Genomic DNA, 24,101 nt, shown 5'->3' with positions numbered 1-24,101 from the left:
AGGCAACTCAGTTTCCCTATATGTAAAATGGGTTAATGGGACTGACCCACCTTTGTAAAGGCCTTTGAGATCTCTGGATGAAACATGCTATACAAATGCAAATGAATTGGTAATTATAAATGAATTATCAGTTAACTATTAATTACTAATTAGGATATATTAAACAGGGTTTAGATGCTTTGTGACAGGCATCCACTGCACAAAATGGGGGACAGCAAAGAACAATACATTCACTTACAAAAAGTAAAAGAATAGGCCACATTCACAGCTGGTTCAATTCCACTGACTTCCACAGAATCTCACCTACTCCCCCCAGCTTTGAATTTGGTCACACCTAATGAGTCACACAGGCTATTCAAGGCCAGAATATAGTGGGGGATGGCCAGCTTTGTAGATAATGAATGAAGACACATTGGTTATGACATATTGGGCCAAATTCAGCCCTCGTGCAAGCAGATGGATTGCTGTAGATTTTAGTGGAGTTGCACCTGCTTACACCAATGATGAATTTTCCCCCACCCCAGATGCTTCAACCTCTCATAACTATGATGCTTTCATAACTGTGACACAACAGACTGTTGAGCAGCACAAAGCAGCTGGAACAGAGGGAAAGAATCTGGCTCCCTCCTGGTAACCAAGAGATGTTTCCAGGCAGGGCTGTCAGTTATAGTGTGGCAGTTATATAAGCATTTTGCAGTTGTTTCTGGGGTGTGTTTTTCCCTATGTACTGGGCTTAGAATTTAAAACAGATTATAAATTAACCTAAGTAAATACATAAATAGCAAAACTAGTTCTTGGAATACAGAACACAGTCTGATTGTACTGTCTCCAAACCGTTGGTCTGCCATTTCACAACTTCACACCTTTAGCATGCCCAGAACCTTAAAATCATTACTCCTCCAATGGTGAACCACCGTTACATCTTTCTTGAGCCCTAATTCTTCAGCAGAGAACTGTTCTGCAAGTGATCTGAGAGAAGGTTTTATTCCTCCATTAGTTTGGAGCTTGCGCAATATATTAAGGATTCCATTGATATTAGCATGCGTCACTGTAAACCAGTTCTTTTATTATATTTTTAATTGGTGTCCTGTATGTTCACTGAAGCCATGTTGCTACTGCTTCTGGCTTTGGTCCAGGCAGAAGCTCTCAGAGGGTCACCACTCTCACCATTAGCTCTTGGCCAGACCTCTGAAGAGCCGTTTCAATGAACTGATGTGGAGTTTCTCCTGGTCTCAGGTTGTGGATCCTGGTGGGCAGCACAATTTGCTGCTCTCCCGCTTGCAAAGTGTCCAGCCCGCCCTCCCCATTGCTAAACTACCATCTAACAGAAGGCATCAAGGAGGATAACCATGCCCCAGACATTGACACGAATTAAAACTCATTCTTAGGGAACTGAGTAGCTACTTGGGACTCAAACAAACATCAGCCAAACACTGTTTGCTTTTGTCCATGCTGGTTTTGCATAAGTCAAGCAATGGGGCCACCTCTTTTCTAAGAAGATTGCTCCACAAGATCATTGATCTCACATTAGGAAACCTTCCATAAATTAGGTTTCCTAATGTGCAGCACCCTTGTGAAACAGTTCTCACATCCCCATCCAGAATCATTCCAGATCTTTGTACTCTCTCCTCTCACATCAGACCAGGCACCTCACTAACCACTCTGATTGCTCTTCTTTGGACTCCCTGCAGCTTGCTGGCCTCTTTCTGCCACTGGGATCCCATATGTACTATGGTGTATGAATCACCTAGGACAATGACTCTGTGCTGATTAGGGCTTGGACCACTAGTGCCCATGGAAATACCGAGGGGAGGGAAGCAGAAAATCCCATGCAGATCCCCTCGCATAGCGCTCTCCAACTCATTCCACAGGGGAGTGCAAGGGGTAGCAGTTCCATCAGCAAACCCCGTAGATTCTGGGGGATCCTGAGGTCAGTGCCATCTGCACAGAAGCCCAGTGCATCCTTACCACTTCTGGACCCCAATTTGGCTCTCCCTGGCTCCCTCCAAGAGCAGCTGCATGGTCAGAGATCCCCCCTCTCCCCCCGCTTCCCCATCAAGTCAGGATTCCCAGCACAGAAGGGGCTGTGAAATAGCAAATCAAGCTACAGGTTGCATTAAGTCTCCATGGGTTCTTCCGTGAGGGTTGGGGGTGGGACAATGCCTGCATCTCCAGTCCCACAACCAGCCCTCTGTATTGCCCCTGACCTGCCCCCTGCAGATCTCTAACCCCCCAGTGGGGGCTCCGCTGGGTCCTGGGGCAGAGAAAGCATGGTGCACCAGAAGTGACTGCTTCCTTTTCACAGAGAGCAGGAGAGCTGCACAGAGAGGAACTGTTGTTAGCCAGGGGATTTATAAGGAAAAGGACCATTCCAGCCTTCCCTCTCCCCCTGCACCAAACTCAGTTAATCCTGGGAAAGACACCCAGGACATGTGAAGGGAATGAACCTATCACGTATTGATCTAAAGCATGAACCACTATGGCATGAACTAAGAGTCCAGGGCAGGGGCTGCCGCATCCCCAGCACCCCTCGTTCCAGTACTCTGGTTAAGGGCCAGATTTTTAAAGGTATTTAGGCACCTAACTCCTATTGATTTCATTGGGAATTAGGTGCTTAAACAGCTCTAAAAATCTGACCGCAAGTCCATTGGGACTCAGGCAGTAGAAGACTCGTAAACTTCCAGCCATGGGGGGGTTGGGGAAGAATGGGACATAAAACCACAGTACTAGCAATCATTACATACATTGGGCCACTGGGGGTGGAAAGCAGGCATGTGTATTCCTAGCGTTTTATAACCCACTGTGCCTATGGATCTCCTGCTCTCTCGTTTCTGCTCTCTCCCAGGTTGTTCCCCTCTGACCCTGTAGCAGCTATCACGGTTTGTTTTGTGGTGTGTGTTCAGGGAGATCTGTAAACTCCCTCTCTCCAGCAAGGGAAAGGCACAGTAGTGTTAAAAACCTTTCCTGGAATCAGAGGAACGATGGGAAGAAATTTGTGTCACTCAGAAAATAATCTACGTCATACTGCTATGTACAGCAATCGCCTTTGGGAAGGTGGAAAGGGAAAGCTGCTTCTTTAGCCAACTGTTTTTTTCCCAGCAGCAAAAGTGCACACGGGTTTGCTCTTGCAGGATCGCACGTAAGCACTGGTTTGTTATTGTAGGGTTGCATAGGAGTGCTGAGCCCTGGCGTTAACTTGTTACAGGAAGAGAAGAAGCGAAACTCTTATTTACGAAACACCCCATCTAACGAACGTAGGTGCTTGCTAATCAAGTCAGCCCTTGCCAGCACTTACTGCACAGTGGTTTTCCCCTTAAAAAAGGAAATACGGCTTGATCCTGCAAGGTGCTAGATACTCTCGGCTTCCATCAAAGAGTCTGATCCAAAACCCATTGAAATCTATGGGAATCTTTCCACTGACTTCAAGGCGTTTTGGATCAAGCCCTGAATCGCTGGGAGGTGGAGTGCACAGCAGCTCCCAGGAACACTCTTGTTATTGGCAAATGTTGACTCTATAATGGTGACTGTTTGACAAGAGCTTTGCAAAATGATACGATACAACAGAAGACAGTAAAGGAGGGTTCATTTGGGGCCAAAGCCAACCATGAGAGAGCTTTAGACCTGATGGTAGACCTGATGGTTTCCCCCCCTAGATTTAAGTGGGGGAAATATGATGCACATTAATCCAAGCAGTGAAACAAATTGAGAGAGAATCCCAGTTACCTTAGCTGTTCCTCTGAGTCCCCAGCACTTAACACCTCTGGAGAGTCCAGGAAGGTCTGCAAATGCACACCACTGAGCAGCTCGCTATACAGCTCCTTGCTTGGCGAGTCCCTCTCCTCCAAGTCAGCATCACTTCTCCTTGGCGCTGTGCTGCCCTGCGTCTCTGTTACCTCCTTGCCATCAAAGTCCCTCTCCTTCCTCGGCTCAAACTCTGTATGCAAACCGTTCGTCAGCACCAGACCATTGACACTGCTGCTGTCACTCTCTGATTGTGCTTGCTGTACCCTATTTCTCTGCATTTCGCTCTGCTTCCATAGGTCTGGTGCCATTTCCAGATGTTCGGCCCCATGGCCGGTGCTGTCATTGGCTGGGCTTCTGCGTTCCTTTGCTCTGGATGGCTCAGCGCTATTCAGGAGGCTGGCTTTTTCATTGGAGGGATTTGTGGGCTCTGCTGGCTGTTCACTCCCATTATTACAGGCTAACATGGCTAGCTGCAAGCCCGAGGTATGTGGCTCATTATACTCTGCAGAAGATAATGGACAGTGAATGTTTTCATTCATGTTCAGCTTGTTCTCACAGGGCTTGCCCTTGGTTAACTCAGGCTCAGTATTATCTACAAAGGAGGAGAAACAGAAAATCGTGAGCGTCTGAAATTATCACCGTTAACGATGTTACTGTTTAATGACAGTTTCAAAGTGCAGAGGAATGAGACAAACACGCATTCAGACTCCTGGGCTGCAGCTGGGTGGGTGCCACTTCTCGGAGGTGATGGCTGGAGTGGGCTGAAAACTTTGAAAACTCATGCCCTTGCCTTAAAATAGAAGCCAGGGGAGGTAGCACATGTCAGAACTCTTTGTGCGTATGGCCTATGCAACAGAGGAAAGCAATCGTATGATCCAAACACAGCCACAGTCCCAAAAGATCAGCCCCTTCTCATGGAGCAGCAGGAGACACAAGAAGGCACATGCGTGGCCTGTTTCCTACATAACCCTCCCAGAAAAGTGCAGAGTCAGTGCCTGTGAGTCTGCAGTTGGATCAATAGTCAATATGCCCAGTTCAAATGCACTTGTCCCCATGCTCATGCTGTGGCTCTGTCCTCCTCTAGTGGTTGGACCACATATAAAGATTTCTGAGTCTTCTACAGCCTTTGAGCTAACGGTGCTTTCACAGGCAGTTGAGCTTCATGCTTTTAAATCCAGAGGTTCCCAGATTCAGCCCTGCTGAAAACCTGCTCTGGTGCCCAGTGGACTGTGGGAGGTGTCTGTTACAGGTCAGAGTGGGGCAGATACTGCTCCTTTGAAGCCTTTGGCAGGGCCATCAGGCTAATGGCTCACAAACAAGATCTCACAGGCTGTCACAGCACTGAGCGGGACTTGGTGGCTATTGACATGGGTGTACCACTCTGTCTAAAACTCTGGCAGCCCCAACCATATCACAACAGCCCCTGTAACACCACACAGACAGAAAACAGGCTGTTGTTTGGTTTGCCCAACTAATCACCACCCACAGCAGTGGGTATTGACGATGAGGGCTGTTCCATGATCTAGCTTCATACCCATGCCTGGCGCTAAGGTTGCATTCATTCAGAGAATGGCCTGGTAGCACCAGAAATGCTGCTGCCATGTTTCCCCCCTCAGCTTAAAACTCTCCTTTGCCATGAGGCCTACAACAAACTTGACAACGGTTAGGCTGGTGGTGGACTGAACCCACTGTGTGTCATGCTGACCCAGACTGTCTGAGTGTTTCCTTGTGCTCTCCCTTCTGTCCAGCACCTAACACAATGGGGTCCTGGGCCAGGACGAGGTCTCTTTGTTGTTATTGCCATCATAACCTCTGAGGATAGGACAACCTCTGAGGATAGGACAAGAAGCAATGGGCTTAAATTGCAGCAAGGGCAGTTTAGGTTGGACATTAGGAAAAACTTCTGAACTGTCAGAGTAGTTAAGCACTGAAATAAATTGCCTAGGGAGGTTGTGGAATCTCCATCATTGGGGATTTTTAAGAGCAGGTTGGACAAACACGTGTCAGGGATGGTCTAGATAATACTTAGTCCTGCCTTGAGTTCAGGGGACTGGACTAGATGACCCCTCGAGGTACCTTCCAGTTCTATGATTCAGTGATAACACCTAACAACAACAGTAATCATAGTTGTTGGTTCAATCATAGGCAATGGGTTCATTGCCTGCCCAGAAGGCTGCTTTTCATGGGAAGGTGTCCCAGCATTGCAAGCCAGAGATTGCTGGTGCATAGGGGTACTGCTGCCAGTTGGCATGCCCATAAGGGGGTGCTGCAGCTGGCTGGCACACCCACGGGTGAGAGGGGACGTTGGGTAGGAGAGTTCTCATGGTGGGAAGCACATCAGTAGAGAGGTGACTCTGCACAGCTGTCGGTGCCTGAGGATAGATGTCCCAGTGGTGAGTAGAGTGAAGCTCCAGAAGATGGCAGAATATCAGGGGAAGCACCAAGGTGGGTCTGGGCATCCACTGGTGTGGGGAAAATATTGCATTCAGTTAGCAGACTCATGCGGGGCATAAGGGTATTTGGAAACACTGCAGCATGACAGGTTCATGTCATTGCAGCCTCAGAGGTATGGGGTACTTCCTCCCAGATGTGTCTGTTGATACGTTACCTCCCAGTTAAAAGGCAGATTCAATCCCGGGCGTGGGAATAAAAGGCGGGCTAGTTGCAATTTTTATAACACCTTGTAGTACAGCAGAGATGTGCAGGCTTGCAAAATTATTCCTGCTGACTCTCTCTATTTAAAAATAGTTCCTTCACTGCCAGAGTAACACTTCTTTCCCCTACATGTAAATACTGCTGAAACATGACATCTAGTTGCCACTTAAGACCATCACAAATGTGTCCTTCATGAATATCCTAAGAATTGCTACCCAGGCAGGACAAAAGAAGGTCAACATAGAACAGTGGACAAATTATCTATCTATCTATCTATCTATCTATCTATCTATCTATCTATCTATCGCACTACAAAAAGACACCTTACTTTTTTTTAACAGATATTGATGCCAGTCTTGCAAATAAAGTAAATTGTTGCTGATTACAAAACAGTATTTGCATATAAAATAGTTTCAGTTTATATCCAGCCTTGACATGCAGCTGAAAGCAGTGACCTACAAACTGAACTTAAATATTGCTGAGGTTTCAGTATTGTTGGGTGTAGTGAGGCCGTGTGGTTCCCCACCGCCTCGGAGAGAGATGAGCCCCTCCAGACACCAGAGTGGGTGGAGCTAGGGAGCTCTGAGCCCACCCCCAGAGGGTCAGACGGTGCCCCGGAAGTATAAAGGCTCGACCTCATTGCTCACTGGAAAAGCAGCCACCGGAGAGGCCAGATGCCTCTGACCTAGGCCGCAACTGGGAAGCACCAGTGACCCGCGATCCATGCAAGGACTGGCCCAACCTGCCCTGCGTTCGCTACCCGGAGGAGTTGCCAGGCCTGCCCTGCGCTCGCTACCTGGAGGAGTTGCCAGGCCTGCCCTGTGCCCGCTACCTGGAGGAGTTGCCGGGCCTGCCTCTCGCCAGCTACCCCGAGTAGCCCATGGTGCTGGACCCCCCGGAGGACACCACCCCGACCCAGGTATCACACGAGGGGGAGTTAGGAAGTAGCCTGGGGTCAGCTGACCCCTAGTCTGGCTGCAGCACTGCCAGAGCCTATGTCAATGTGTTGTGGCCAGGATCCTCACTGACACAGCAGCGGGTCTTCTGCTGCTGCTAGGGCCCTGGGCTGGGACGCAGTGGAGTGGGAGGGCCTGCGTCTCCCCCTCTCCCAGGCCTTTTGGAGGCTTGGGCCTACTGTTGTTGTTCAGCCCTGCCGGAGGGCTTGAGCTCCTGACTCCTTATTGCCCCAGCCTGACCTAGAGCTGGGGCTTACTACTGTTTATATTGCTACTGCTATAGCGCTATTGCACAGCCCCTGCCTGAGGGCCTGAGCGCCTGACTCATTGTTGCCCTGCCCTGACCTAGGGCCTCGGCCTAACTGTACTTACTTCTGCCCCCACCAAGACCGCCCAGGGAGGACTTCTGCGGCCGAGCTAATTCCCCAGTACATAAACAGAGTGTAGTGAGGCGGTGTGGTTCCCTGCCGCCCCGGAGAGAGACGAGCCTGGGCTAACCTCTCTACATTGGGGTTCAGGCAGAAGTGTAGAGGCATCTGAAATAATTTAAAAAGAAAAATGATTTCTTCACCCAAAGGAAGAGGATGGGATATTGGTTAGTGCAGGAACCAGGCAGCTAGGACTCCTGGGTTCTATTCCTAATTCTGCTGCTAACTCACTTGCTTGAGCAACTCATTCAATTTCTCTGCTTCAGTTCCCGTAGGTGTCAAATGGGGATAATGTACTATCGGGGGGCTGTAAGGATTAATTAATGTTTGTAAAAGGCTTTGAAATGTTTGGATGCCATATAAGTGCAACTATTAATAATTATTATGATTGAAATTGGCTACTCCCTCAGCCCAAATGCATATTGGCTCTTGAGAACACAATACATTCAGCTAGCTCTGCTGCCTGTGTTACAAGTTCTGACCCAATGAAAGAAGTGGAAATGTGAGAATCTTTAGTCTGAAATGGGAAAAGTGATGGAAAGAGAGACTTGAAAGGCAATAAAAAGAGATGATCCCCTCTTCTTCTCCTTCGGCGCAAGGAACACTTGAGAAGCAGGAATGTCTGGCTGTGCTGCACAATGGACATTTCACTGCACAGTGTGTCAGAAAGACCAATGGGGGTTGCCAGTGGCCACTGCCTTCCGTGCCCAACACTTCCAAGCAACAGCAAGGAAAGATAGGCTTATGCCAGGACCTGGAATTGGGCCCCCTTTGGAAGCTGGGGAATTGTAGATCTGAACTATCGTAGCTGAACCCAGTACTGTACTTTTGGTTCCAGGCCAGACCCAAACCCAGAAGGGGCCTTGTTTTCTGGTTCCAGTTTAGATGCAGTGGAATGAGAATGGCTGCTCTTGCAAGGGTTTTGCCATTCAGGGTCACAATGGCACATGAACAGCTCATGAGATTTTGGCACCATTGAATCTGAACCCAAGCCCCAGTCTTGATTTAGCCTCAAACCCACAGCATAGCCCAAACCCAATCTGGGTCCAGATCCTAACACTGCCTCTGTAGCCCATCGCCAATGCTTATGTAACCCTTCTACCAGGCAGAGTTAACAGCAACAAGGCCTGGGTTCCGTACCTAGGGGTTCCCTTTCAACAATACAATGCAAAACCAGCTCAAATCCCTACCCAGTGACCTGGGAAAATTACACACACAACCCTGGGCACCTCTAAGAGGCAATACTTCTCCTCTTGCAAGCATAGAGTCTCGGTGTAGCAAAAAATCTTTAATAACAGGAGGTAAACAACTCAGCATTAAATTGGGAAAACACCACAACTAGAGTTCATAAATGCAAACCATGAACCAGAAGACCCACCCCCTAGTAGACTGGGTCGTGTCCTTTCCCTTTGGGTTCTGAAGTCCAGCAACCCAAAAGTCACCCCACTCGCAGAGGCTGTCCTTGGTCAGTGCAGCCCCAGAGTTCAGAAGTTCATCTGTAGAGTTCACCTTCCAGCCTGGGTGGAAGGGGGTAGAGGTATGGAGGCACCTTTCACGCTCTACTGCACAGCTGATTGCCACGGCATCTGTGGCATTCTGCTCCAGTCTTCACTGCCAGCCACACCTCTCCACCAGCTATTTCACTAACCATGTCTTTCCACCAGCCACCCAAACCGCTGGCCATACCTCTCCACCAGCTATTTTGCCAGTATGTCTTCAGCCCCTCTTTAACACAGCGCTCAGTGATTTCAGCTGTTAGTAAGGGAGCCTTACTGCTAGTGCACCTGTATAGTCTTCTTGCATCAGCACCACTAGCCCAAAGTAGGTCTAATGCTTAGAACTAGGTATCAGTGATTTCAGCTCTGCAGCATGTAACAAGATATTTAATTGAATCTAAATTAGCTCTGTTAATATACAAGCGGAGAAAAGAAAGATCAAAGTGTTGTTTGAAGCCCACAAACCAAACCAGTCCAGTCCCACCCCACCAGAAACTGCCTGCCCCCAACTTCTTTCTACTCACTAGGCTTTGGAACCCTGGCCTAGCAAGTGCTGCTTAGTTGAGGGTGAGTCCCTCAATCATAAAATGCCTAGTACAGTTCTACTGTCCTTGATTCACATAACTAGGATAAAAACCCTTTATTACTCCTGCCCCAATAACAAAGAGACTGGGGATCCCATAGCAGCCAAAATGACCATTTGGGCAAGCAGTCCCATCAGGCTAGGCAGGGTGGGTGTGCCCATGCAAACGAGATCAGCCCCTGAAGGCCTTTTCCACAGCTCACCACCAAGATGTCAGGGGAGAGCTCATTCTGACTCTGCTTACACTTACATTAGGAAGTGGGCCCTGCCTGCCCCAGAAGACAGGCTCTGTGGGTTACGCATACTCAAGCATCATGCAGGACTGTGCCCATAGGTAGGGACCAGAATCTGTGCTCTCCCCACGCGCTTTCATGGACTCAGAAGGATGCAGAGTGGAGCAGACAGAACAACCTGGAATTGGGGCAAGAGGATGAGATGGCTGAAATGATCAGGCATGGTTAGCACAGAGCTTCAGATAGCCTACATGCCTGCAAAGATAACATCACTTAATGGAGAAGAGATTGAGGCAGAGTAATCAGCAATTCCTAGGGGTCCTGGAAAATGACCAAGGAGAGAAGAGGGTCACGTTTCTCTTTAGACTGAGCTCGGCGACAGCATCTCATTTTAAGCAAGGAACTCTCCTGAAAGCAGAATGGGCTTGGAGAATGCCGGCAAAGAACCCAACTGAGAAGAAAAGCAGAGAACAGATTCCATTATCATTTTGTGATATACCACCTAGAGGAGGGACTAGCTTCCAACACCCACACAACAATCTCCCCTTCCCTACCCAGGTCAGTCACATCAACACCCAGACCTCAAGAGACTGAAGATTTTCTTTTTACTGAGATCAACATGTTGAGAGATTGGCTTCCTTTTGAAAGCTGGCCACAGGTTCTGTATTTGTGTGTGTTTGGTGCTGACATCACTGAATTTGTAGGACAGAAGGAGTAAGCTAGGACACCATCGGAGTAAGGTCTCCTGAGGTGGGAAAGGGTTCCATGAGATGTAGCGTAACAGAACTCCTCATGCTACGGCACATGATAGTCAGGGGCAACCCACGTCCTACTCACCATTACAGCAGTAAGTCTACCTTTGCATTATACACCTGCACAATCCCTAAAAGGACCAAGCTCCCCACTCATCTGCCATGAGCAGGATCATTATAACCATGTTTTATATAAATGTTTCCTTTTTGCTGTTTTACTGGAGTTAGGTTCACATCATGACTGAATACTGCTCTAACACACCAGGGCAATTTTTAATATTTGCAGGATATGATTAACTAGAGAAATCGGATTATTTTCCTTTCCTCCCTACATTTGTTTTGTTTTCTTTGGCATCACTCTGTATTGCCACCCACCCTCCAGCCCCAGCAAGAGGTGTTGAGTAAATGATCAAATAGCTAGGTGGAAATTGGTAATACCGGCAGTAGTTTTAACTAGCTTTAATGAATTCTAGTTAACCACTACTCTGGGTTAAAGCACGTTCAGGCCAATAATCTAGTTCATTTCTCTCTCTGTTGATCATCTAATCTATCCCCCTGTGTATTATTCGAGGATATATATTACTGTAGTTAACTCTCTCCTCCCATGGATATACTGTACCTCTGAATGGGAATACTGGTTGGTCAACATTGGTTTTTTTGGTTCAGTGGCCAGACCAAACAATCTACCCACCCCTCTCAAAGCAGTCAGTTTTGAACCAAAACTGGATTTTGGAGGGGTGTGTGTGAAGGGGAGAGGGTGTTTCTGACCCAAACAAAAAAATGAAAAAATTTTGTTCAGAGCAACCCAAATATTCCAAAAGTCAATTGAATTGACATTTCATTTAGAAAATGTTGTTTCAAATCGACATTTCATCTTGAAAACATTGTTTTGAAACGAAATGTCAAAATGAACCATTTTGACATTTCCAAGCTAGGGTTTTTTCAGTTTTTTCCCCAGCTGAATCAATTAGCTGAATTTGAATTCACAAATGGTTTGGTGCCCTGAAAAATGCACTTTGACAAATTTACTATTCTCTGAAAAAATTCACCTAGCCCTAGTCAGCATAGCTGAATGGCATTCTTCCAATCTCCATGGACTGAAATCATAACAGACCCAAGTGGCCTGTGTACTGTTTAATATCAAACGAGGTGTGTTTTTTTTCAAGTGTGACCCTCCACAGTATAATATTTATGATTCTATCATAGGATTTAGCTTCTCTCTCTCATTGGAAGCTATGACTGATAGACTGAAGCATCAATCCTCAGGCCAACTGAAAACCACTACTGCACACATACTCAAACTGCTAGACACAAATCTTATTCTTAAAGGCCACGATGGAGTACCCTCCCCAATCCTTGTAAATAAGAATTCACTGGACCTATGTAAAGCTGTGAAGAAGGTGCCCCATCACTCAGTCCAGGACTTGGAGCAAGGCCATTTTACTGATATATACCCATGATGCATCCCTATATAGCTTTCCCCTGACTACGGGCAGTCTCTCTCACTATTTGACTGATTCATTTGTGTCCCTCTGGAAATTCAGAGCCCCTCATTAGCAATGTTGATGGCCATTAGAAATCAGCAGAAAATGTGGATAAGCTCTCCCAGTGCTTGTGGGACTCAGTGTATGTTCAGCATTTCTAATGCTGCATTTAGAATCCCTTCTGCGCCCAGAAGAAATAAAGCAGCCTATGTCACCCCAGCAATGGGATGAGGTCACAAAGTGCCATGTTTCCAAACACAGGTGTCTAAGTCGCACAATGACACCAGCAGGGCATTGTGCATACACCACAGGCAGGCATACAAGCTAAGTGGGTCACTGTGCAGGCACTAATAATTTTTGCACATTCAGTTTTACGCAGTCTGCATCTGCATCTAGTGCATGTGGATTTCCCCACAGTCACATATGCAGTGTACTAGGAGGCATCTGGGTTTGTAAATGTAGCCCAAACTGTCCTAACCAATGCATGACATCTACAGTCTGCAACAAGGGACCAAATAAAAGTAAGACACAGTTCAGAGAAGACTAACCTACTCTCTCACCCAATCACCCTGATGTCTTCTCATCTGCACCTCTGTCCAGTGCTTGGGCCAAGCTTGCAAATGCATGAGGGTTGAAAAGGTGCAGTTAAGTGAGAAGTGGAGAACAGTTTGAGAGCTGCTTAGAGTGACCAAATAGCAACTGTGAAAAAATGGTACAGGGGTGGGGAGTAATAGGTGCCTATATAAGAAAAAGTCCCCAAAAATGGGACTGTCCCTTTAAAAACGGGGCATCTGGTCACCCTAGAGCAGTTTCCCCTGCCTGCTAGTGGAAATCCATGTTAGATGTTTTCCACTGATTCCTACTGGTTCTAGTTGACCAGCTAGGTCTTGGAGCAGAGTAATGGAGCTATTTGTCCAACATTTCCTGGAAATACTTGTTCTCAGAACAACTGATTCCCCAATTTCATCTGCTAGATGCCACTAGAAGCCAATAGAAACCAGGCAAAACCCTGGGACCTACAGAAACCAATAGGGATGAGTGGCAGTCTGCTGAAGTTGTCACTAGAGTGCTGTCGAATTATTTTCAACCTGCCTCCTCCAGTCAGAAATAGATACTGGTTTTGAGCCTGATTTCTAGGCTAGATAGGCTCAGACAGTTGCTTTTTTCCAAGGGCCCTTACTCAATCCTTAGTCCTTAGGCAAACCTCCCATTGAGTCCAAAGAGCTTTTCCTGAACAAGGACTGAATAAGTACAAAGTAGCACCTTACACCTGTCCTTAGACCTCGTGCAATTCCAAATTCATCAGTGGAAACCCTCAGGAAAATGTTTATTATTATAGCACTGGGGAGCCCCAGTGCTGGTCCAAGATCCTACTGTGCTAAGTACTGTCCAAACAAAACAAAACAACAGTCCCTGCACCAAAGAGCTTACAATCCAAGTATAAGACAAGAGACACCAAATGGATACAGACCGATGGATGGGGGAGTACAAGGAAACAATGAGACAATACTGGTCAGCCTGTTAGGCTGCTGGTGTGCTGAGACTCCTGCCTAACCATGATCAAGAGTTTTGTACTCAACAAGGCAAAGGAGAGATTTGGCCCTTACTGTGTTTTCTTTTTTATTTCATCGATTCCAAGGCCAGAAGGGACTATTGGGATCAGATAGCCTGACCCCCTGTATAACACAGGCCGTAGAACTTACCCAAAATTCCTAGGGCAGATCTTTTAGAAAAACATCCAATCTTGCTTTTAAATCAGTTGTCCATGATGGAGAATCCACCATGACCCTTGTTAAGTTGTTCCAGTGGATAATTCCTCTCACCGTTAAAAATTTATGCCTAACTTCAACTCTGAACTTGTCTAGCGTCAGCTGCTAGCCTTTGTGTAAGGGGACTGTTGCCCCCTTACTAACATTCAGTGGGGGTGTTTTGGTTGGCTAGCTTCCAGCACCAGAAGGGGAAGGGTTGATGGGAAATCAGGAGCCTGAGACTGACAGTCCCCAGGAACAATGGGGAGAAGCCAATGCTCCAGATCAGCCTGATTGACAGGGCAGGCAGGCTAATCAGGGAGTCAGGAGGCCAGAGGGGTCCTGTCCTCCGTGTGTGAACTGGAATGGCCTGGGTCAGACAGAGTGGGGCCGAGCTAAGGAGAGAGCAGGGGCCTGAGCTAAGCTCCTGGGAGCAGAGCTGCAGCCCCAAAGCCAGAGCATAGCCCAGAGAGAGCAGACCTGCCCTGGGAGGAGAGCTGCAGCAACCAGAGCCAGAAGGGCCAGACAAGCAGCCAGGAAGCAGATCAGAGCTGGGAGCACAGTCACAGAAGCAGCCTGCAGAGCGGACCTGTCTGGGAGCAGAGTTGTAGCAACCGGAGCCAGAGAGACCAGAGAAGCAGCCCAGGAAGCTGAAGGCAGAGCAGCAACAGCAGCCGGGCTGAGGCAGTGTGGAGCTGGAGCTGGGGCTGGAGCAGTCCGGAGCTGGGTGCGGTGAGCAGCTGGGGAGAGTGAGGGGGACCCTGGGCAGTGGGCCCAGCACAGGGAGACGCCTCAGCCAAGAGGTCCTGCAGGCCAGACTTGGGGGGGATCGTAACCCTGACAGGGCGGGGGCGACGCTGGGAAGAAGGGTCCTGCCACCTAGAGCCCGAGAGTGTGTGGCCACCACCAGAGCAAGTGTCCAACCCGCAGCGTCTCTGCAGCACAGCCAGGGCCTGAGAAGGAGGCCTTGGACCTACAAGGAACAGACTGTGAACTGCCCTGATGTTCCAGAGACACTGTTTGTGATGTTCCCTGCCACAGAGTGGGGTGATGGGTTTTCCTTTAACCCTTCCCATTTTTCCTTATTCTTTTTTTAAATTAATTGTTAATTAAACAACTTGTATTTGCTTTAAATTGTATGAAATGATCAGTGGGTCAGGGAGGTGCCCAGTGCAGAGAGAGTATCCCAGAGTGGGGACACCCTAGCCCCTGTCGTAGGTGACCACAGCAGGGTTGGGGGTCGAGCCTCCCAGGAATCCTGGGCCCAGCCTTGTTGGGGTTACGAGGACTCCACCAGACAGGAGAGTGGAAGGGGAGTCCTCAAGGGCAGAGAGGCCTCTGGATAAAGTAGGAGCAAGGACTCAGATCTTTTCACTAGCCCACTTCACCAGGGTAGTGCAGAAGCCAGGAAAGTTCCCCACAATAGCGGAACCATTCCCCCACTTACATTTGGATCATGTTAGACCTTTGTCTGCTGTTGGAAAGCACATTATAAAATATTTGTTTCCAACATAGATAGTTACAGACTGATCAAGTCACTCCTTAACCTCTTCTTTATTAAGCTAAATAGCTTGAGTTCCTTGGGTCTATCGGTATAGGACATGTTTTCTAATCCTTTAGAGACACAGTGGCTGAGGTAATATCTTCTGAAGTTGGTCCAATAAAAGGTAATACATCGCGCTCCTTGTCTCTAATATTCCAGGACCAACATGACTACAACACTTCTGATCCTTTAATCATTCTCGTGGCTCTTCTCTGAACCCTCTCCATTTAACTGAACACAAAATTCCAGCATTGGTTGCACCAGTGCCAAATACTGAGGCAAAATAGCCTCTCGTCTCTTCCTGTAGATTCCCCCTTCTCACCTTGGAATCTATCAGTCTGCGAAAGGATCAGCTGATGTTTGACATCATCTCAGAACAGTTCCCACAGCTGGTTAGTTCAGATATTCAGTGGGTTCCTAAGATGCACAAAGACGCCCTCTAATTGGAACAATAATAATAACAGCAAGTTAACCTTCCCTCTCTGCTTTTCTCTTGGTGCTCTAGAGCACTCATCACCATAGTACTTAAATACATCTCAGGTATGTTAGATCTGCACAGGGAGGCCCTTAGTAGCTGACGAGAGTCTTCTGACTTTCTCTTTGTAGTGACTCCCATCAGGGGGCAACAAACCCAGAACCTTTGGCACTAGAAGTGTAGCCCTGTAGCTAAACGAGCCACCCCTCAGTTGGCGGCAGAAGTAGGGTGACCAGACGTCCTGATAAAATCGGGACTGTCCCGATTTTGAGGAGTTTGTCCTGCGTCCTGACCGAAGTATGGTCGGAACGCCATTTGTCCCAATATTTTGTTTCGGGCATGTGGTTTTTTTTGTTTTGTTTTTTCACTCAGCCGTCCGGGTCTTCGGCAGCAATTCAGTGGAGGGTCCTTCAGTCGCTGACAGTCTTCGGTGGCATTTCAGTGACGGGTGCTTCTGTCTTTGGCGGCAAGGTTTATTACCCGCCACCGAAATGCCTCCGAAGACCGTCAGCGACTGAAGGACCCTCCGCTGAATTGCTGCCGAAGACCCGGACGGCTGAGTGTAACAATTAAAAAGGCGCCCCTTGCGGCGGTCCCGATATTTTCCACTTAGCATCTGGTCACCCTAGGCAGAAACCAGCTCCATGGGGACATGTAACACACACTGGGCCAGTCAGTTACCCCTGGTAAAGCAGGCTCTTCAAATCACTCCTACAAATCCATCTGTTCCATGAGACTAATGTGAGCAGAATTCCACAGACCCTTCCACTGTCTGCTGCTTGTTTGTGCCATGAGAACGTAAGCGCTGCAGGTTGGGGACCTGGTATTCTCTTGTTGATATGGGTGTTTCTACTTGTTGCTGCCTACACCCAAAGTGCTATGGTATATACATTGTACTATCTAGTATTCAGGATAGTCACCATTCTCATGAATACTATTACTATTATTAATACCACTAATAAAATATTAATAATTAGTGTAGTAAAATACATATTTATGAGTCACCCTCTGCTCAAAGACTCTGCATCCTTAATGCACTAGCATAAGAGAAATTACACCTGAGAACACAAAAACCCACAGGCAGGAGCTCAGCTTACTCTTGTCATCCCTAGATCTCAAAGCACTTCACCCAGGTCAGTACTGTTATCTCCATTATACAGAGGAGGCGGCTGAGTGATTTGGCCAAGTGGTAGAACCAGGAAAAGAACCCATCTCTCCACAGTTGCGGACCCCTCAGATCCATTGGGCCAGGGCACTTTCTTTTACAACATCTGATGGCACAAAATGATGCAAAAGAGCCCTCGGCAGAGACGCAAGAAGCCTGCGTTTAGAGGCCAGGTGCCTCCTTGACTCACTCGCCTGAGAAACGGACTAATTCCCTTTATTGGCTTCATGCCACAGTCAGTGTGACAGGGAAGACAGGCAGGACTGAGATGGGGCATCCTCTGCAGGTGCTGCAAAGTCCACAGCCCTCCTGAAGAAACCCACTTTCCAGATCGTATTGTTAAAGTTCAGGGATGGCAGAATTGGGTCCCCGCCTTCTACAAGGTAGCAGCCAGGTTCAGAACCATGCTTCAGCCCTTGTACACAGTGGCGGCAGTGCTTGTCTGCCCTGCAGGGGCTGATGTGCAGCACCCCCTGCTGTCCTGACACCCCCTGAACCCAACCCTAGTGCCTACCATAGCAGCAGCTGTTCAGAAGAGGAGCATGTGCACCATCACCATGAGGACTCAGGGTCCTCCAAGCTATACAAAGGCCTCCCTCCTGCTGGTACCAACAGGGCCAGGACATTTGGTTCTCCTGCTGCTGTTGGCTGCTACTGCTGCTCTCTGTGCCAATCTCATTCTTCCCCTCCCAAGATACAGATGATCAGGCACTGTCAGGAGCATAGGCTATTGGCTCTTATAAACAAGCTACGTGTCCGGAGCTTCTGAGAAGCTTCGGCTATCCAAACCCTGCATATGCCTCAAGCATTGGTGGTGATGACCACAAATCTTCTGGGTAGTGACTTGCCGGGTTTGTCATGGGTCGATGTGCACTCGGCTTGCAAAGAGGCCTCAAACATGCATGGAAGCCTCCTTCCATGCATATGAAGCATATAGAGCTGCACACAGGAATAGTAAGAAATATGCATTAGGGATGGCTCAAGGCCTGAGAGTACACAGGCTTGCTTTTTCTAGAGCAGGAGTGGACAAACTTTTTGGCCCGAGGACCACATCGGGGAATAGAAATTGTATGGAGAGCCATGAATGGTCACAAAATTGCGGTTGGGGTGCGGGCTCTGAGGTGGGGCTAGGGATGAGGAGTTTAGGGTGTAGGAGGATGCTCTGGGCTGGGACCAAGGGGTTCAGAGGGCGGGAGGGGATCAGGGCTGGGGCAGGGGTGCAGGAAGGGGTGCAGGTTCCAGCTGGGGGTGCAGGCTCTCGGGTGGGGCTGGGGATAAGAGGTTTGGGGTGCAGGAGGGTGCTCCGGGTTGAGATTGAGGGGTTTGGAGAGCGGGTGGGGGATCAGGGCTGGGGCAGGGGGTTGGGATGTGGGGAGAGGCGCAGGGGTGCAGGCTCTGAGCGGCGCTTACCTCAAGCACTCCCGGAAGCAGTGGCATGTCCCTTCTCTGGCTCCTACGTGGAGGCCTAGCCAGGTGGCTCTGCACGCTGCCCCATCCGCAGGCACTGCCCCTGTAGCTCCCATTGGAGCACGTAGGAGCCGGATTGGGACCATGCCGCAGCTTCCAGGAGCCGCGTGGTGCAGCCCCTGACCCTGCACCCCAGCCGGAGTGGGGCCGAGCCGCGTGGTCTGCCCCCCAACCCAGCGCCCCAGCCGGAGCACCAGAGCGGGGCCGAGCCACTGATGCAGCCCCGACCTGGTGCGGCTCACGGGCTGGATTTGGCCTATGGGCTGTAGTTTGCCCACCCCTGTGTGTAAACTGTAATACTGCTAGGCCCAAGTGGCAATGATATTGTTATATAACTATATATTATTATTATTACAGACAGGGCTGGTAGCACCACCTATTAAGGTTGCCCAACACTTTCTATTATAAGACCCTGTTTTAATTTGCATGTAACTTTGCCAAACTTCAACCATTTGGGCTGAAATTTTCCGTGTTGGTTGTCTGCCTCAGGCTGAATTATTTTTGGAAATTTCAGCCAAAATTGTTTAGCTGTTTCCAAGAATGAGGCTAGGAAAACATACATTGTTGTGCCCATGTTAAAGAATTCTGGTGATCTTTTATATGAGAAGCTCTAGCGCGTGTGTGCTTTGGAGTGGGGGATTGAAATTTGGTAGAGAGGTGGTCTCTGTGTCAGGGCTGGGTTTTGCCATCCTGTGAAAATTCACCCAGATTTAGCCCAGGAATTGCAGTTTGCACATCCTCAGTTGAGATTTGTTACAGCTTTGTAGCTAAATTCATGAAAATTCTGTCTGGACTGAGCATGTTCCTGCCTGGGGCAGCAGGGGACTGAACAGGGCTTTCCCTGAAATTGCTGCCATGAGCCAGACAAGGACCGATGAGAGGCATTGGAACTAAAGCCGGGAGCCTGTCTCCCCTGTGCTTTCAATGTCCCCCCCCGCAGCTGGGTCCAGACAGCACCACATACAGAAGTAAAATGGCCTCTCTACTCCAATGTGAGATTCCCCTGTTTATGCATCCCAGGATCACATTAGCCCTTTTGGTCAGAGCAAGCTTGTGTTCAGCTGATTATCCACCCCGACCCCCAAATCTGTTTCAGAGTCACAGCTTCCCTGGATACATCCCCCATCCTATAAGTATGGTCTAGAGTATTTGTTCCCAGAGGTATACATTTACTTTTAGCCATATTAAAACATATTGTTTGCTTTCACCCAGTTTACCAAGCAACCCAGATCCCTCCAACAGTGACCTGTCCTCTTCATTATTTACCACTCCCCCCATTTTGGGGCCATTTGCAAATTTTTCTCAGTGATGATTTTATGCTTTCTTCCATGGCATTGATAAAAATGTTAAATAGCATGGGGCTAAGAACCAATCCCCGCACACACGTGCTTGATTATTATTATTAAGGCTAAGTTTTTGTCACCAATATTTTTAGTAAAAGTCAGGGACAGGTCACGGGTAATAAACAAAAATTCACAGAAACCTGTGACCCATCCCTGACTTTCGCTAAAACTGTCCCTGACAAAAGTGGTAGGTGGGTTCAGCACCCACTGCTGCTGGGGCTCCCGGGTCCCCCACCGCTACATTGCGTGGGAGCTCTGGGGTCCCCCTGCCCATGGGGCTGGGCTGCTACAGGATCCCCTCACCTCCAGGGCAGCTGGGAGCTGCAGGGTCCCCCAGCTGCTGGCCACGGCTGGGCAGCTGCAGGGTCCCCCAGGGAGCCCCAACTCCTCCAGGGTCCACCAGCCCCCAGGGCAGCTGGGAGCTGCAGGGTCCCCCAGCTGCTGGCCATGGCTGGACAGCTGCAGGGTCCCCTGGCTGCCCGCTGCGGCAGGCCAGCTGTGGGGAGTCTCTCCACCACCCACCATGGCTGGAGAGCTGCAGGGAGTCCTCGCTGCCTGCCACAGCGGGGCAGCAGCAGGGTCCCCCCACCAGGGCAGGGGCTGGGAGCGGTGTGGGGGTGGGGGACTGGCTGGGAGCTCCAGCCCCAGGACAGAAAATGTCACGGAGGTCAATGGAAGTCACGGATTCAGTGACTTCCATGACCTCTGTGACATAACCGTAGCCTTAATTATTATTATCCTTAGTATTAGACATGTGCTGACAGCATCTGGTGGCAAATACCTTAGATAGCTTATTTGCCACAAGAAAGCCAACCTCAACAGTTCAGCTAAGTAGCAGAACACTGCGGGCTCTTCACCATACTCATTCACTTTGTAGACCCATTCCCTACCCTTTGTCTGTTGAAGTCTCGATTGTAAACCCAGCAGGACAGATCTCTTTTCTAAGGGTAGATCTACACTGCAATCACAAGATGTGACTGCACCTTACATAGCCAGCCCCAAGCTAGCTTTAAGCTACCTAGCTTGGTGTCAGGATCCCAACCAGGGCTGTCAGGGCCAAAGCTCAGAGCAAGGAAAAATCTGACACAGGGAGGAGTAGAGGAGTTCATAGTCAGATTCCAGGCCATGGTAGATGCCAAGGGCCAGAGTCCAAGTCAGGTTTCAGGAGGCAAAGTCCAAATCAAGCCAGGAGCAGGAGCACCTATTGAATTGCTGGGGAAGGGCACACATCTCAAGCCCTGCCCTCTTCCCCAGCCCTAACCTAAGGGGAGGACCCAGTGATCAAATAAATCCAGTGGACAACAAATGAAAAAAACAGGGACAGGAGTGAAGGTCACAGAGACAGAAACAGGGAGCAAGAGGGGGGCATCGAGCAAAGAACCCCCGACAGCGCCCACTGCTCCTCAAAGGTGTCCAGGGAGCCAGTGGACATGGCCCAGAGGAACTGTGCCTGGGGACGTGACTTGAGGGACGATCGGAAATAGGCCCTGCAGTCACAGAGCACCCCCCATCCAACTTCCTCCTCCTGGTATGTTGGACGGCCACCTTGGCCAGGGCCAGGAGGAGGTTGATGAGACGGTTCTGTGACTTCATGGGGCCACAGAAAGGGTGTGCATAAATGAGGAGAGGTGAGGAAAAGTGCAGGTAGAACTTAAGGAGAAGGTTCTGGAGGAGCCAGAAGAGGGGATGCAACTTGCAGGAGCAGTCATGGCAACTACAGGCAATCCACACCATTGCCTGGACACTTCCTAGAATGCCCTTGAGTTTATATAGGGCAGGGAGCCAATCAGGAGCCATGCAGCTGCTGTCTGTCAAACTCTTGAGGTGGAACTTCCCCGAGTCTGTGTCCACAGCAGGTCATAGGAAGTGGAGCACAACATGTTTACAGCTGCTGCTGGGTGATAGAGAGGCTAGCTGCCTGATAACTCTGGAAACCTGGGTTCTAGACCTGTGAGGTCTTAAACTTGGGTACCAGAGCAGTAAAGCATCATCAGCGGCTAATGCTGGGAGTAATTACCCAGATCTTTATTTCTCTGGGACCCAAGTTAGCTCAGGTATGTCTACTTCTGCTCATCCTAGTAATGGCTGTTGTCCAGAACCTCCAGTGGTAGAATATTTCGCCCCAAAATGTACCCAACTGGTAGATCTTTCTTTAGATGGTGCGGCTTCTATGCCACTGAATTGCTCCCATCCGAGGTTCCCATGGAGCAGGAGGGTTACTGATCAGTGGCTTCAGAATGAATGTGCCCTTTGTTTGTTCTCAGAGCACTGCCTGGGGGTCCAGCAAACTTCCCTGTGGTCATTCCAGGTTATGTCTGCCTGTTTCTTCCTTGTGTTTGTGGTGGAGACAAAGACTGGGGCTGCTGTGAGTTTTGGAAGAGAGCTGATTACAAAGGGAATGGTTACAAATGAAGCAAGTTTGCCTGATTTTAGTTATGGCTGGACACAACACAGCAGTTCTTTTATGAGCTTGGTTTGGAAACCTACCAGCTCTTGTTGAAGCTGAATGGCCAGTGGAAATTATTTATTTTTAATTTTCCTCCCTGTATTCAGATCTGGAAGGGTTCCCACTGCCTGGCTGCTACCGCACAGAGAAACTTGGAAAAGCTACTGTAGCTTATTTGTGTTCTTTACTTCTGAATGAAGGCAGGAGAGACATGGGGAGGGGGAAGTCTATAGACTATACTCAAGGCAGGCTGGGATATCTGAGGTACATGCCTCTTTTGCTTCTGTGCTCCTGGGGCTATCCTTCGGCGATTGAGGGAATGTTACTGGGCTTGCTTCTCTTTGAAAGGGGACTGCTTATTTCTTGTTTTGTATCAAGACCCAAACAGACGAGATTGAGAGACAGAAAGGAAAGGCATAGGAGAAGGTCACATTGTGATGCAGCTCATGGGGCACTGGAGAGGAGGAGAAAACAAACTCACCCAGCTCCCATGTGACAAGTTCAGAGCATTGGCCTGAAAGAGGCAGCTGGGGCAAGCAAGTGGGGACAGAGGGAGAGAACAGTTTGGCTTGGACATCCTGAGTCTGGTCCCCCCTGCCTTGCTCTTGTGGAGGCACAAACACCTCTGCAAAGGGGCTGGCATGGCAGCATGTCTCATCCTCTTTGCACAGGTGCCAGTGAGTATGCAAGGTGCAACCCAGAGCAGGATCAGGCCCGCTGGGTCTCCTGGCAGTGTCCCCATTGCAAGACTAAGGGGTCTACTCCAGCCCTATTCCTTGACCCTCCAACCCCAGAGCAGTGGCAGAAACTGCATATAGTGTCTGAGCCAAAGCCCATCAAAGCCAATGGGAGTCAGTCTGTTGATCTCAGTGGGCTTTGGATTAGGCCCTTGGGGAATGGTGGCTGCTTTGCCTGGCCCAGTGTCTCTTTCTGAGGAGTCTGTGATAAAAGAGGAGATTGCACCTGCTATTAGTAAACCAAGATCCATGCCACTGCTGAGGCAGTAGCAACCTCAGTGATCCATCCACTGTCATCCAGTCCCAGCTTCTGGCAGTCAAAGACTTAGGGACACCAGAGCATGGGGTTGCCTCCCTGACTAGCTTGGCTCATAGCCATTGATGGACCTACCCTCCAGGAACTTATCTAATTCCTTTTTGAGCACAGTTATGCTCTTGGCCTTCACAACATCCCATAGCAACAAGTACCACAGGTTGCCTCTCCATTATGTGAAGAAGCACTTCCTTATGCTTGTTTTAAACCTACTGCCATGTCATTGGGTGACCTCTGGTTCTTCTGCAATGTGAAGGGGTAAATAACATTTCTCTATTCACTTTTTCCACACCATTCATGATTGTATAGACCCCTATTATACCTCCCCCTCCACTCCCCCGGTCACCTCTTTTCTAAACTGAACAGTCCCAGTCTTTTTAATCTCGCCTCATACAGAAGCTGTTCCATACCTCTAAGCAATTCTGTTGCACTTATCTGTACTTTTTCCAGATGGGGTAACCAGAACTGCATGCAGTATTCAAGGTGTGGGTGCACCATGGATTTATATAGAGGTATTATGATATTTTCTATCT

The 24,101-nt window shown here is 48.9% G+C and overlaps 1 protein-coding gene across 2 annotated transcripts in view; it reads right to left on the bottom strand.

The window, feature by feature from the left end:
• Nucleotides 1–24,101, bottom strand: part of PSD2 (pleckstrin and Sec7 domain containing 2) — a 171,226-nt gene that overhangs the window by 96,164 nt on the left and 50,961 nt on the right. For both annotated transcript variants that reach the window (XM_034779779.1, XM_034779780.1), the window contains exon 2: nucleotides 3,724–4,336. In XM_034779779.1, coding sequence (XP_034635670.1) covers nucleotides 3,724–4,283 — 560 coding nt within the window. In that variant the 5' untranslated portion in view covers nucleotides 4,284–4,336. The remainder of the gene's footprint in view (nucleotides 1–3,723; nucleotides 4,337–24,101) is intronic.

This window comes from Trachemys scripta, chromosome 8 (genome assembly GCF_013100865.1).
Source record: "Trachemys scripta elegans isolate TJP31775 chromosome 8, CAS_Tse_1.0, whole genome shotgun sequence".
Lineage (NCBI taxonomy): Eukaryota > Metazoa > Chordata > Testudines > Emydidae > Trachemys > Trachemys scripta.
Note: the sequence above shows the minus strand (reverse complement) of the source record. Positions and strands in the feature narration are given on the sequence as shown.